Source organism: Zonotrichia albicollis, chromosome Z (assembly GCF_047830755.1).
Source record: "Zonotrichia albicollis isolate bZonAlb1 chromosome Z, bZonAlb1.hap1, whole genome shotgun sequence".
In the NCBI taxonomy this organism is placed as follows: Eukaryota; Metazoa; Chordata; class Aves; order Passeriformes; family Passerellidae; genus Zonotrichia; species Zonotrichia albicollis.
In genome coordinates, this window is record NC_133860.1 from 52,240,724 (window position 1) to 52,256,279 (window position 15,556).

The 15,556-nt window shown below is 37.7% G+C and overlaps 1 protein-coding gene across 3 annotated transcripts in view; it reads left to right on the plus strand.

Moving 5' to 3' along the window:
* Nucleotides 1–15,556, plus strand: part of FOCAD (focadhesin) — an 86,939-nt gene that overhangs the window by 58,233 nt on the left and 13,150 nt on the right. For all 3 annotated transcript variants that reach the window (XM_005490934.3, XM_005490936.3, XM_026795773.2), the window contains exons 24-35: nucleotides 1,378–1,466; nucleotides 3,506–3,547; nucleotides 4,811–4,919; nucleotides 5,425–5,541; nucleotides 5,907–6,145; nucleotides 7,565–7,654; nucleotides 10,316–10,463; nucleotides 12,304–12,423; nucleotides 13,284–13,406; nucleotides 14,264–14,341; nucleotides 14,714–14,785; nucleotides 14,943–15,045. In XM_005490934.3, coding sequence (XP_005490991.1) covers nucleotides 1,378–1,466; nucleotides 3,506–3,547; nucleotides 4,811–4,919; nucleotides 5,425–5,541; nucleotides 5,907–6,145; nucleotides 7,565–7,654; nucleotides 10,316–10,463; nucleotides 12,304–12,423; nucleotides 13,284–13,406; nucleotides 14,264–14,341; nucleotides 14,714–14,785; nucleotides 14,943–15,045 — 1,330 coding nt within the window. The remainder of the gene's footprint in view (nucleotides 1–1,377; nucleotides 1,467–3,505; nucleotides 3,548–4,810; nucleotides 4,920–5,424; nucleotides 5,542–5,906; nucleotides 6,146–7,564; nucleotides 7,655–10,315; nucleotides 10,464–12,303; nucleotides 12,424–13,283; nucleotides 13,407–14,263; nucleotides 14,342–14,713; nucleotides 14,786–14,942; nucleotides 15,046–15,556) is intronic.

Genomic DNA, 15,556 nt, shown 5'->3' on the forward strand with positions numbered 1-15,556 from the left:
TCAACAGGAAAATTATCTAAAAAAAGTTTAGCAAATAGCTTCTTTCCAGAATGCTCTCTTTGTGCTACTAGAAGGGTTTATTTGTTTGTATTTCCAGGCCACATCAGCTGTTTTCAGCACGAGCAGCTCAGGTTGCTAAACAAATTCTAGAAGCTTTTCTCCTTGTTTTTGCTGTGCAGCAAAACATATGCTTCTTTCACATTTTCAAAACAATTTTTATCTTGACCATCAACAAAATGCAAGATCCTCTACCAAGCCAACCCCATTACAAAATAAACAGCAACTATTCAAATTGCAGATTTAGGTCTTGAGGGACATTGTCTCTTGCATTTAATTACTTTCTTATTTTTCTTCCCTTCCAAGGCAAGATTTCACAGAGAGCTTAGCATGTACCAGATTTTTTCTAAAGGATCAGTAGGATTTCTTGCCATTTTACAGGACAGTAGAGCCTGTGTTTGTTGCTTCTTACTTAATCCTTACACTTTTCTAGTACATTTCCTCAGAGGTGGCCAAAAGAGACTGCAATATAAGATAAGTGGATATATATGGATAGTACATAATGCAGTGTTTCTGAGCTGCTACACTGCCTTCTTTTTAGCCAGTGTGTTGATGTACTCCTTTAATCTCTGTGGAGGGTCACTTTTTGAGTGAGACCTGGATTATCAAGATTCACTGTGTTGTATTTTCAGGTTGGTATGTACATCCAAACTACAAGCATTGAATACCAAAAAATACAGCATATGTATTTTTTCATTTAAGGCCTAATAATCTGCTAAGGAGCAGTAATTCACAACCTAAACAAGTTAAGTTATAGTTCTCTTGATTTGTGACAGAATGTTAAAACAAAGCTGCTTTAGATATTTTTAGATAACATATATGTTACAACATGTTACAGCATGTTAGAGGGCAGAATCTATATCGCCTCTTCAAATGTACAGAAAGAATGGTGTAGGAAATCACAGGGAAGTCAGTGTTATGTAAAGTAAAAGAATGAGGAATATTGCCCTAAGTAGAGCATCAAGAAAGCAATATTTTGCTGTTGGAATCCATTTTAGCTATCAGGCTTCTAAAGCTTGGTCCCTGCTTGTTGTAGCCCTTCCCAAGGGAACTTGGCTCTGCATGTACTAGATAGATGCCTCAGTATTTGTGGTCGTTTATGCCATCTGCAGTTTGTTTTTCTTACTCAGAACAAAAAATTATGGATTCTTCTCCCTAATATATTGTATATTACAGTGGGACCCCTATGCAAAGCAGTCAAGGTCACTTATGAACTAGCCCTTAGGTTAGGCTACATGTGTTTCCTGAATGTTCTCTGAAGAAATATTATGTAAATAAAGCTTATAAGATCCATTTTTTACTTTTTTTGCAATTCTGCAGGGGAGGCAGGCAGAGCTGGAGATGCAGTTAAAACATGGAAAAGAGGATCCTGAAGAGGTGCAGTACAAACAATTTACAGCCTGGCTGTGGTAAGAAAGTGCCTATGTGCTCCTGACCACTTGTAGTGGCAAGTAAGGGGACAGAGGAGGACAAGGTTTAAAAGCCTTCAATTTTACAAGTTTAAAGACTATATGAGCACTAATGAAAAAAGAACCTGAAACTCAGCAACAACCAACCACCAGATACAGTGACCATAGTGGGAGAGGCAAGTGGAAAGGAGGAATATTGGGTAATTGTAAGGGTTTCCATATGCGTGGGTTCCCCTCTGCAGAACCTGAAAACTTTGTAGGGTGAGCAGCTGGAAAGAGTGAAGTAATGCTGTGGTTTTATAGGATGCTAAAGGAGAAGGGTTATGCAAAGATAAAAATTTCCTTCTTGAGAGTTTAATGAGCTATTTCACTGAAAATACCTTGATGAAAGGAATGCAAGTCACAATCTGACATATGTCATGGTGGACTGATGCTAAGTTACCATTATTGAGTGTGAAAATTTTGTTTAAAGCAAACACATGATGCACACCCTGATCCATATTCTGCACTAATTCTGTTGTTGTCAGACGAGAAGTGTTTCTCAGTCAGGATTTAGCCATGTATGTGCATGGCCAGGAGAAGAAGGTGCAAAGTGGGAGGCTTTACAAGAGAAAAAACTATCTATCCATGGACAGTATAATTATCTCGGTTTGTGCTTGTTCATAAGTGTATTGGAATCAAAATATGTACAAAGCCAAAATGCTTTTTGTGTGTTTCAATCTAAAAGGTGTGTTATTAAGTCCCACTCAAGAGGAATTCAAAAATTGTTCTGAATTCTAGCTAATTCTGGAGTAAATGCTGGCTTTGTAAGATCCAGAATGCTACAGTGTTGTAGAAAAGTACTTTATTAGTAACTGATCCTTCTCTTGATAGGGTATAAAAAGGCCTGTAGCAATGCTGCTTTCATAGATTTCTCCTGAAAGAATTTCTGTTCTTTATTTCCTAAATGGTGATAATGTAAGCTATGTCAAAAGTGAACAGAATTCCCTTTATCAGGAAAAAAATCAAAGCAGGAAATTAACTGGAGCCCAGTAGTAGCTTTAGTTTCTTTTCCAGTTCACAATTATTTGCTTGGTTCCTCAGGGCCCTAACTTCAGCATCTGTTAAGCATTTTTGTTGCTCACTAGGGTTAACCTAATTGTGGACAATGTGGTATAAACTTTAGTGTTAATCCTTTATTATGTAAATTTTGCAAATATTTTTGGTGCAGTTTTGCATTGGTGTTCACCAAGTTGTAAATGCTTCTAGTGTGGTGGCTTTGAAACTGTGTAAAAGCAGTGTGATTGTGAAGACAGATGTGGGTAGATTTCTTTGAAAGCTTGGGTGTAACTCAGTCTTATAACATACAGCTCTGTTTTAGGGGACATGCATTTTCAGTCTAAAGTTGTTTTTTTATGTAGAATGACATTCATGGCGATGACAGAATTGTATGTTTTAGAATAGAGGATTTCTCTCCTCATCCACACCTTTCAGTGTAGGAGATTGATTGTGTCTCTGCTTTAGTCTTGATATGAATGCAAAATGAAACAATTGAAAACAAGTAGCCTGTTATAAATCAACTATAATAATGTGTAAGAAATTGTAACCACTCCTATGGCTTTAATTTAAATTGATTCAAGTTTATATACCATGTTATAGCATAACTGTCTGTAGTGGTTTCCAGAAATAAACTGTAGAATAAATTGTAATCGTTGTCCTTTATAAAGCATTCAGATTTCATTATGCTAGAACATAGCACAATGATCTGGAAGCTTAGGCGTTTGATGTGCTCCTGAACCAGCATTTTACAAAGAGTGGTATTAAGACAAATAAGAGCCCTTTATGAAACACTGGGAGTGCACATGAACCTGAAGAAACTTGGGGTGGTGCAGAAATTTCTTACCGATTAAATGCTTGTAATTATTTTGCACTGTCTTCTCATCAGCTGATACAGTTGTTAACCTGTAGATCACAGCCTCATGTAAGACAGAAGAGGAATTTAGCTGAGATCATGCTATACAGTAATAACCGTGGTGTAAATTCTTTCTGTTCTCCTGCAGGGTCAGAGATATGTTGACCGATGTCATCAAAGGTGCTTCCAAGTAAGGACTGCTAAATTACTACAGATGATGTTTTTTTCCCATATTTTGAATAAAGAGTGGGACACTGCTTCTTTTCCTTCCTAGATCTTTTTAAGATGATTTTTGCCTTTATTAAGTTGAAAGCATCCAGGTTTTATGAGTGTGTGGATTTAGAAGTTTCTCTCTGAGGTACATAATAAAATGTTGCCTTTTAGAAGCTTAGGAAATTATTTAAGGCAAAAGATACTGAGAGACTTCAAATAACTTAACTAAGTACTTTGTAATTATTTGCAAGTACCTCTTATCTGAGAGAAGGTAATTTCACTGTTCCAAATGATGACATTCCACTAAGATTCATGTTTCTTGTTTTAAAAACCAAAATAGAACTCCAGAAAATACTTTTACTGTGACAATGACGTCTTTGGATCTGGAATAAATGCCAGGTTGGCTGTGTAAAGCCAAGCAGCAGTCAAGGAAGTTTTTAGAAATTGAAGACTGATGTGAAAAGTCTATTGGCCTGTAAGTGGTCTTGTACAGTCAAGTTGTTCAGGTGCTTTTGTAAAATGATGTAAGAGAGTTCCATCAGGATTATATTGCAGGTTTTTTTCTGGGAATGACTAGAATATCAACATACTTCCTTATACTAAACTGAACACAGTTATGTTTTCTCTGGTTTTTGTCAGATTTTCTTACTTGATTTCCTTACAGGTTTGCACTGTCATAGAAGTGATTAATCCTATCATTTTCCATGATGGTAGTGTTTTTGTAGTGTAAGGAAATAATCAGAAACTTTTTTTTAAGCTGATAATAATGGCTGCTCTGCTAAACCTTCTCATGCTGTGAAGCGGCATCTTGCAATGAAGTGGCATCTGCCTCTCCAGCATTCTCCATTTGAAGATGTTTTTGTTTTGTCGTCTATGGAAATGGTACTAGCTAAGGCCAACTGCTGCATTTCTGTGAGTGCTACTTGCTCTGCAGGGTAGCATTCCTTATTATAGTGGAAGAAAGCTTCTGTTTTTATACAACTGTGTGTGTAGTAGCCTTTATATAAAAAACAGACAAGAAAAAAAAATACTGAACACTTCTTCCCTCCATTCTTTCTCTAATTCCTGAAGATGAAATGTAACAGATTGCTGCTGAGCTAGAAGAGAGCCTGATGAAGTTGCTAGGAGCAAAGATCTTCCCTCCTGGATCATCTGTAGCATAACTTTTATGCTTTGATAAATATGTTTTGTTGCCAGCATCTCTACCGCGTTTCTTATATGTTTTCTTTTTTCTCTTCAGAGACAGCCCAGTGGTGAAAGGAAACTCTATTTTTGCTTTAACTGGCCTTGCAGTTGCTGTAGCCAAATACGAAAGCAGCCTTTCTTCAGACACTGAAGGGGTACCTGAGGTGAGTGAATCTGGGGGAGGTCCCTTCTCTTTGTGGAATACAGAGAAGTATTGACCAGGTGTTTGGGGGGGCTGGTAAGTGCATGTGAAGTACTTAACATTTTCAAGTTCAAATTTCATCATACTCAGTGAATGCCATCTGTCACATTCTGTGGTACCCAAGCAGGTAGGGTATGCATGTGCCTTGTCACAAGAAGCATAAAATCTAAATGGTCATTTATTTGGCCATTTTGACAGATGAGATAGAGGTCACTCTATGGACACTGAGGCAGCCAAACTCTTTCATAATTTCATAATTTTTGGCTCTACTGAATGGTACTTGTTCAAAAGTAGTGTCTGGAGAGCCAGCACTGACAAATAAATGATGATACTTACCCTACATAGGAATGACAAAATAATCTCATTCATGATGGATCACAGCTGGAACATCATCAGCTGAGCTTCTGTTTAGGCAGAACTTGCTTTAAGAAAAAATAATGATGACCAATTGGGTTTGATTTTTATAGACGGAACCTGATTTTATTCCTATGAAACAATGGATTTCCATGGTCACGGAGACCCTCTTGAGTATTGTGAATAGCCGCTACCAGCCGAAAGGTCAGGTCTTCCCATGGTTCTACCAGGTATGTGCTGTGGTACTAAAGGCAAGGCAATATATCTATATTTCACACCTGGAGTTCTAATAATGAAGTTTCCTGGTTCTGTTTGAGCTATAGTAGTTGGAATAGGGGAAAATCAAGACTCTTCTTGCTCTTGTTAATTTTCTTTCATTGTGCTTTCTGATTATATTTGTGTTTGCTTGAAGTTTTTGTCTTTATTATCAAAACGGTAAAAGCCACATGCAAGGAATGTCGGATTGCAATGCATCTGTACTGCTGTTTGCTCTGTAGGTGTTTATTTTAAATTCCTCAAATGCTCAGTGTTGTCACCTGGAAAAGGCATAAGAGAAAAAAAATGCTCTCTTTTATGTTTTTTTGTGTTTTTCTAGAAATCTTACTCAGGTGAAAATACTGCTAGTATTATAGCTCGAACCTGTGCAGCCACAGCTTTGTCTCTCCTGGTGCCAATTTTCATTGTATCATGCAAGGAAAAGATTGAGGAGGTCCTGAGTATGCTGACTGACAGGTTACCTGGGAAGCCAAATGCTGATGAGTCTCAAGCTGTTCAAATCCACATGGGTCTTGGTTTGGGGATGTTCATCTCACGTTTATATGAAGAAAAAGTCAGGTGAGAACTGCCATATTTAATGTAGTTGCATAGGTAATTTCCTTTTTCTTCATGTGGCCTTAAGATCTGAGGAATTAAAGCATTTACAAGTCATAGGCAAATGATTCTTGAAGGGTTTTGTGATGTTTCTTAAATGGTGCCTCTTATTATCAGTCTTCCCCCCTCTCCAATTTAGCCCCCTCCAGAGCTATCCTAGGTATTTTGTCATTCCTTCAGGACAAGTGACTAATTTTCATAATATCCTAAGGTACAGAGAGCAAAGCAGTCAGCTAGAAGAACAACAGATTTTTTAAAAGGGACTAGTTACACTGGAAGACATAGTTGTAAAATAATTCACAGCCCTCATTGGTTCCTGTGTAAGTGGTGCTCTGGACATGTGACAGTGTTCACTTACATCATGTGAGTTACAAATGTGAGGATGGAAGTAGTGTAATGACCTGTCTTTAAAGCATGCTGTTACAGCTGTGTTGGCAGCACACAGATGTTCTGAAGTTGTTAGAAAATGCTTCCTTTTAAGAAAGGTTGGCCTCACTTGCAAATTTCTGGTGATTCCTGAGAAATTAAGAATTAGGTTTGGCTTTATATTCCTCCAGAGTTTTGACTACTAGGGATTTTTTCTTCTTGTATACCCATAAAAAAAAATTAATTAGTGTACAAGCACAGGTACCAAACAGATTTGATTGTCATTGTTAATTTGCTCAGTGAAACTAATGTTTCTAAGGCATCTGATTTTGATAAAACTGAAGCATTGCTGAATTCTAATCTTCATGTTTTGGTGTCTTGATGCCTTGCTGCCACTGACTCGGTCATATAATTTGGGAATGGACTACCTTTGGATGTTTAGTCAGTGGGACAACTGAGCTGCATACAAGCATTAAAAGGCACTTAAAGAGAATGAAGTTACATCAGCCCAGTATTTTGGAGTATGTGAATCAGTATTTTGGGGGTTTGTGTTTGTTTCATTTCTGTGGTGAGGGATGTTAAGTGAATACATTTTTCTAACCATTTCTTGCAGACTAGTTTTACTCTTTCACTGCACTGCATGGTTTGAAAGCTTAATCTTACAGATTCTTCAAAGCATTGTAGTGCAACAAATCAAAACTCATAGGAATGTAGCTATAGCTTATATCAGATTATAGATCTAGTTTCATTAAAGATGTCCAGTTCATTATGAAAATTGAGTATATGTTTTATAAAAGGGGTTTACGTATGACATCTTTGGAGTGAGATATAAATGCGTCTTTTTTATCAGTAGCTTAGGCAATGAGGTAGAGAGAGATTGAGAAAGCTAATAGTGTGAAATGTCATGAATTTTCAGCTTATGAATAGTTACACATCTAGCTGAGATGATGTTTATCAAGTTCCTTTTTCTACTGGATTGGATCTTTTTTTTGTTCCTGTTTTGATTTGGTTTTGTAGTGATTTACCTGGTCAACAGATGAACTTCGTTTTGATGAAATCCCTGGATGTGTTGGAGAACTGTTGCTTTGACACCAGTCTGGAGTACAAGTGAGTTTTCCTTTATTACTGGTGATACTTTATTTCGAACTATACCTTTTAAATTCACACTTTCTCCCTTAATTCTACACAGAAAAGTATAAGAATAGGACAAGGAGACAGCAGGTTCTGAGTACTTTGCATATAATCACCAGTTCAGGCAGGCTGGAAAGGCCCTTTGGAGGTATGCTCCCTAAAACAGAGTCAGTCACGGACTTTGCGTTGCTTAAGATTTTACAGTTAGAATTTGAATCTCCTTAGACAATAAAACACCTGTCAGTTGCCATGAGACAGCTAACTTAGCATGGCAGGATGTTTCTTCCACAGCAGTCATTTCTCTTTCAAATCACGGAAGGAACTGCAGTATCTTGAGTGGCTCAGTGTGGGTGCATAAGGTTTTCTTTCAGTTTGAGCATTACTCTGCCCAGCTCTTCACTTTTCAAAAGACGCAGCAATAATTCCCATTTTCCTTTGCCCTCCTTTCTCCAGTGCACTTTCTGAAAAGCTCTGAGGAGTCATAGCTGTGCACCATTGGGCTGTGAACCTGTACAGCTTAGTGAGGATTTCTGTTGCCTTTTGAGTGGCACAGGGTGAGACACACAGTACACAGAGACTCTACCAGCTGCGCCCCTTTGTCATGCCTATTGCTGGTTTGTGCAGCCTGTTAGCTGGAGATCAAAGCCTCAGAGAAGAGCCAAGCCAGACTTTTCTGGCAGCAAGAGGTTGCCAGAAGAGTATGAAACAATGGCAAGCAGGAGAGGGAAGATTGTAGAGAGGGTTTTTTGTGCTGTCTCTGGGTTTAAAGGTTTTTAAAGGTGTCTAGTACAAGTTCTCTCTGTGAGCAAAGAAGTAATGTAGAACTGTAAATGTTGCAGAGTTGTCCAAGTTTTGCATTTCTACTTGTAACCTGCTGTTCCAAAGGAAGGTCCTTTCCAGCCTTTTCATCGAGTGTGACAAAGGCATGATTAGCTGTGAGGCATGAGCATTTTCACCAGTGTTTCACTCCTGCTAAATTGGTGATTTTCTTTTTCACAAAAAACAGGCTGACAGTGTTTTGAGCATAGGTCTGCTGAGCAGTGCAGGTGTGGCAATCAGTGCTGTCCAGGCTCAGGCTGCGCCCAGTGGAAGGCAGGACTCCCTGCAACCTGATGCTTTGGCAGTAAAGCATTTAAAGTGTGCTAGGAAATTTGAGATATCATGTAGATGAAAAATGCCTAATAGTCATTTTATATAGCTCACAAATAAGGCAGCCAAATGAGAGCAATTGTTAGTTACAAAAAGTGGGGCAGAGAAGGTGAAGTTTTATTCTTTCTTTAGTATCCAATAATGTGCCATGACCTTGTTTTATTGGCTAGTCATTAATCATTAATTCAGATATATCAATTGCTTAAAAAGGTTTGTTTGGTCTTTGCTGAAAAAAAATATCACTCCCAAGACACCCCTCTGTGTCTTCTAGCCATGCTCAATCATCCTTAATCCCCAGTTACTGTAAAACATTATCTTAAAAATATGACTGAAGTTATTTTCAGATGTCTCTTTTTTACTTACCTGAGTAAAAGCAGCAGCTTTTTTTTTCTTGCTCTTTTTAAGTTGGATAGAAGAATGCCTAAGATCCTAGCAATGTCTATTTCACTGCTTGCTGCTTGCTACAAGCAGTGTCAGTGAGATGTGCATGGGGGGAAAACAATCATCTACAAATAAGAGCAACTGGGGATGTGTACCAGTGAGAGATCACGTTGAGAATGAAAACTGATTAAATAAGTGTCTGCTATGTTTTAGTATCTCATGATGAAAGCCAGAACTGTTAGGAAGTTTTCTGACAAACCTGATGACTTGGAACTTGTTATGGGAGCACATATGCAGAATTTAGTAAAAGATCTTTGGTCCAGAATGGAATTTCTCAACAAAAATCTGAAAGAGAGGTGGAGACTGTGGAGACGTTTGTGCCAGCTGCCCTACTAAATTATGTCCTTTGAAACTATGTTCTTGTTGCAATTTTAAGTATCCTCAGCATCAAACAGTTAGTTGTGCTGGATATGTCTACCTTGATGAAGCTGCTCCACTGTAGCATATTTTAGTACGTACAAGTTAGAATGCACACCTGACCATTCCTGTTAGGAAATGCAGGTGAATACCTTAATTTCTTACCTGACTAAGAAAGCCGACTTAGCAGTTCTCTGGCTTAATTTTATTAATTTTTACTAATTTTATTACTTTTGCGAGTGAAACAGCTCTTGAAGGGGTCTGACAGCAGCAGATGCTAATTCACTCATTGAACTTGCGTTTAGTATGTCTAATTGGGATTTCCTAGTTTATACTATCAGGACACACAGAAATTTGGATCAATTTATACTTCCTTTATACTAGTTTATGGCATTTGTTGTTGGGACTACTAGTTCTTCAGAGACAGAAGGAATAGTGAGGCTGTATGTGTAGGACTTACTATTTAAATAAACACTTTCTTCTTATGCTCTTCTTTTGTCTGGTGTTTCTTGAAAATGATGTGTGAAATAAAAAGCATTTGCAAAATTGACTGTGGTAATAAATTATCTACAGGGCTCGTTATCAGGCAAGGCCAAGAGGTCTTCTTACTCACAAACTTTTTTGGGGTTTAAAGGGAGTTCAGAGCAGCCAAAGCATACTTAATCTTTTCTCTTTTGTTTTCTCTTAAAGCACTGGATGTATTTTAGGAGTAGGACTTGTTCTTTCATTTATGAGTCACAGTAGCCAAACAGAATCACGAGTGCATGTTTCTGCTTCATTGCGAAAACTCTACAAATACCTGGACAGCAGTGAGGACCAAAGCAGAGGAGTCCAAGAGGTATGACCTATTTTATCACAAATTTTAAGTCTTCCTTTTATTTTGTTTCATCCCTTTAATAATTACAGTCTTTTTGCTGAAACTTTTTTTATCTGTGATACTGGAAGGCTTAATTTCTACTTTTTCTTTCACAATGCGTGGGTTTATGTCTGCTGGGAAAAAAAGTGATAATAACAGCAATAATAAGAATAGAATAATGTGTAATCTTGCAAAGACATTAAAAGAAACTGCCTGAAGATAACAGAAATGATCCTTTAAAGGTCTTTAATTCCTTAACCCCAAATAAAACTGTTGAAAGTTGGATCATGAGTAACTATGAATATGGGTCTCTTACATACAGTTGTTTACTGCTCAGCTGATCTACTAAAAGTAGACAACAAGTTACTCTCAGAGAGAACTTAAATGCTAATACTTCATCCTTTCAATATGTCTTCTGTATATTTCTTTGAAATTTTGTGTCACTAGCTAATGTGAATTCTGTACTTGTGCATGCTGCTATGGCGCCATTTATGTTTTTTTTTATGTTTTGAACACTTAAACTGAGCCCTGCATTTCAGGGAGTTTTTTTCCAGGATACATCCTGTAAGTTTTGACGTGGTCCATATACTTAGCCTATAACTCTGCTGAGGTAAAACTTGAGAATGAAAGCTGATGAAATTCAAATAGTTTGCCACAGAAAACAAAAATCAGAACAAGCAAATGTTTTGCACGAGAAAAGCAACACTGTCTGTATATGATAGATGTAAGACGGGAGCAGCTGAGCAGTTGAGTTGCGTAATCCTCTGCTTTTCTTACAGGAGTCAATAGAGATTGATAGCATTATTCTTTTCCCCCTGTTGGTAGTGTTCTGAAAGCTCTTTGTTAAACATCTTCATAGATGGAGTTTTATTTTTTTGGCAGTACATATGTGTTGGGGATTAGTCTTTTGCAACTTACGGTTCATGCATTAAAATTACTTACAGCTATGAAATAATTTATGTGTCCCCAGAGATCTTCAAGTGCATTATTGAAATTAAACTGAGTTCAATACAGCAACTTCTGAGATGAAAGGCAGTAACTGTTTAACATCATGAGACAATTCGGAAAGAAAAAGAAAACTTACCCTTTGCAATTAAAACCTCTGTAAGGATTTGTAGAGATGAGTAAAATTTGGGCAGCACTCTAGGATGAATGCTACTATATGAGATGCACAGGAGACTCTTTCAGAACTGTAGGTGATTTGCACATAACCCATTGGCCTGCTGCAGCAATCTGCACATTACTTGCTAGAGGTCAAATTGATGTCAGTCCTGTGCGGTAGACGGGTGCTCTCTGCTTCCCTCAGAGTCATGTGTTGTTCTGCTGCTTAACTTTGATACAGAGGAGTTTACAACAAAGCACACTTGCTTTGTTGGTAGTTCACTTATTCTCCATGGCAGAACAGAAAAGCAATGTTGCTGGTGAATCCTTCTGCAAGGATAGGAGGCTGATGTTGTGGGATGTGTGTGAGAGGCAGTTCTATGTGCTGATTTTCTGGCCTGACAGACCTGCTTGATGGGAGCACAGCATGCTGAGTATGCTTACATAAATAATGATCAGATACTTGTATATAGAGGGTACCTACATTTGTGTGGAAGGTCAGGAGTTTGACCTCTGTAAAACCAGAGGTACTTCAAAGCTTTAGTTGCGTTTGTTTAACATTATTAGCATCAATGAAGAGTCTTTCAGAGAGGGAATAAATATCTGGAAGTATAAACTGAAAATGTTACATCTTTTCTGTCATGCTGGCACATTATTCAATGTCACCATTGTTACAATGAGCTTGATTAGAGACTAGTTCATGGAATAAAATGTTTTTCAGGTACTTGCCTATTCTGTGGCCTGTTCCTGTGTCTCTGCTTTCAGTGTTGGAATCATAGAAGCAGCTGAGGCTGAGAAGGCTATGAGCAAGCTACGGACCTTAGCAGAAAATAATCAGCAGGTAATAGTTCTGTATTTGGGCTTTGCTTCAGTTTTCTTTCTCTCTTTATCTATTTAATATTGGATACTGCTTTTCCTGAACTGTAATTCAAGGCAATTATCTTGCTCCACTTTCATCATTAATTAATATTGATGAATGTATTTTGCATACCACACAATTACTAAGATTACCACTTGATTCATTAATGCATATAGCAATTACCAGACAGTGAAATAAAAACAAGTTGCATGTGTTTGATTGCATTTAGAAGAGAAATTGTTACATTTCATGTCTTTAGTCCCTGTATCTTGCCATTTTTTGTCTCTTTTATAGCATATTTCTATAATTTCTTTTTCTTGGTGGGAAAATACATCAACTGTGCTGTTTTGAATTTTTGCTGTGCCTGAAAAACTGACAGTGCATAACCATAAACATAGCCACAGCTTCCAACAGGTGTGTGTTTCCTCCCTAGTGTCCTAGGGTACCCCTCAAATTGCGAAAAATAATCTCAATATTTTAGTGCGGATTCTTTTCTGGTTAATGTTTGCCAGGAAATGAAGTAGCCAGGGGAGGCAACCATTTTGAATCAAAGCCTGCTATTATATTAATCAACTGTTCAGAGTGTTTATCTGAAAAATAGGAAGTCAGAGCTACCTACCTGTGCTAGACTTCATGTCAGAAAATCTGCTCTAAAACCAAGGCTCTATGTGTCAAAGATTTAATCTTAGAAAATCCCATGTCACTTGAAATAAAGTATCTGATATTCTAGACAAAGATTGTTGGGAAATGATAAATATGCGAGTAATGTTTCAATAATAAATGTATAAAAATATAGATTCCTTTGTAAAATCTGTTTTAATAAGTTCTTTTTCACCTTACAGACGTACAGCTTTGCTTTAGCTTTAGGTGCAATAGTACATGGATTGTCAGCTTGTGGTCATGGGAAAGCTGAAGATCTGAGTAACAGACTAATGCCAGCCTGGATAAAAATTGTGCTTGCAGAGGTAAAGGAGTTCCTATGCATATCTTGGGTTTTGCACTTGTTTAGTTGGTTTAGGGTTTTTTTTGCATAGGTGGGGATAGAGGAGGTGGGGAAGGGATGGTGTGCAGTTTAAAATTAACAGCAAAAACATAATTTTCCTTGCTTCTTGTAAGGAGTGATGTTAGGAAAAGTTAGAACTGTCTGAATATGCTGTTTGATATTTGGAAGCAAGAGGATAATTTTGGGCTGTTTGCTAAAGGGAAAAAAATCCCTGTTTCTCTTCAATTTGGATAACTTATGAGAAATGCTTATCTCAATGAGGCCTTAATTTGGACACGTTCACTAATTTGGAACAGTGCCCAAGGATAAAGTCTAGGTTATTAAGTGAAAATGTCTTGTGAAATCAGGTGCTGCTTGTCAAAAAAGAAAGAAAAAAGAAGTGTGATTATACTGCCTTAGTCATTAAAATTATTTTAATTTATCTGGAAAAGTTAAGTGTTTCAAATCAAACTCTAAACTTACATATTAAGATTGCAGCTAAAGGTAATTATCAATAAAGAAACTGGTTTTGAGTTGAATTGCACTGGTATATTTTGTGGAATACAGATTGTGCTAGGAGAAAAAATGATTTGTCAATCCATGATGATTTCAGATTTGGAGGAGTGAGGAGGAAGCTCATTCCTTCATTCATAAAGCTTTCATTCATCAAGAGAGGGATTAGTATTATCTACCATGCTGGAGTCTGATCTGAAAAGGCTATTGGATTAGAGGTGTGCTAGTGATAGTAGTCATGGTTTTTAAATTGGAAGAACAAGCATTTAGTCCTGCAGTACTGTTGTGTCATCACATTGGCTCACTGGCCCTGAATTATGCTTCCAGGGTTCTCCAACAATGGAACGTCTGGCTGCTGTCAGTGGGCTGGTTGCACTGGTGGGCTCTGAAGGAGGCATGATACAGGTCAGAATATGCAAGCAAATGGTACCTTAATCTCATGGAGAAATTTGCCTAGAAGGCAAGATGGGATGCATGCTTCCCATTCCTACAGCCATGGCTGTAAACCAGGACATCACATTTTTGCAATAATTCATGTTTAGTTAATTCAAGCAACATTGAATTGCAGTGCTTAAAATGGGACTTGCTCCATTTGCCATCATATGGCCCATGTGCAATGCCACTGGGGAAAAGTTTTGAGCCCATGTAAGCTTTCTCCTTTTCTCTCTCCCACTCCCAGAGAAAGGCATGAGTGCAAATGTAATCTGTTTTCAGACTTTTTTCTGTTTTTTGCTTCTTTTTTGTCTCTTACAAAATTAACCTCTTTTTCTCTTGCAGCTGAAATCTGAGAGCATTCAGTCCTCACAGTTTCAAAGTAAGCTGAATGAAGTGATCAGAACCCTTACACAGGTAAGAAGGTGTTTCCTCCTTTGGATAATGCACTAGCATACCTTCACACCTTGCACAAGCAAGATAAGTCTGTTTAAAAGTAGTTACGTAATGTTTGTGTCCAGCTTGAATGAGGCAGTGTAGGGAAATTTGTCTAACTAGTGCTTTGTCTCAACAGATAATTAGTTTCTCTGAGCAGATTGGTCTTCAGACAAATGCAGCAAGACTTCTGGGACGTCTTCACATGTCCTGTTTGTCTTCTACCCAGAACAGGGCATCTGGTAAGATACTTTATTACTGCTTCCTAAAGAACATGTAGAAATAGCATACCACACAAAAAGCACACCATCACTAAAAAGACAGTGAGGGACACATGAGATAAAGCTAATGTTTTAGAAATGTTTTCCTAGAATAGATCTTCTCTGGTTAGCTGAAATAAAAAAATTAGTGTTCTGTGCCCTTTCCGGGTGGCCGATACATTGCTAACTTTAAGTGTTGTTTCAATATCCATTGGTGAAGTAAAGGCTGGATAATTAATAAATAATGAAATACCAGTAACAAGCAAAAGCTAATGAAGTTGAAGCTGTTTGCTTTGGTGTGAACTAATCTGGGAACCAAAAATACAAAATGTAGATGAACATCACAGAGAAAAGTCTTTCAAAGTTTCTGCTCTTATGTATGCCTGCATGCACGCATTCCTGCCTAAAGTTAGATAGATATGAAATGTCTCTGCTCCATTGGACTTCTTAAAATTTTGAAGCGCTCCCCTTCAAAGCCTAGCTTGCAGTGCCC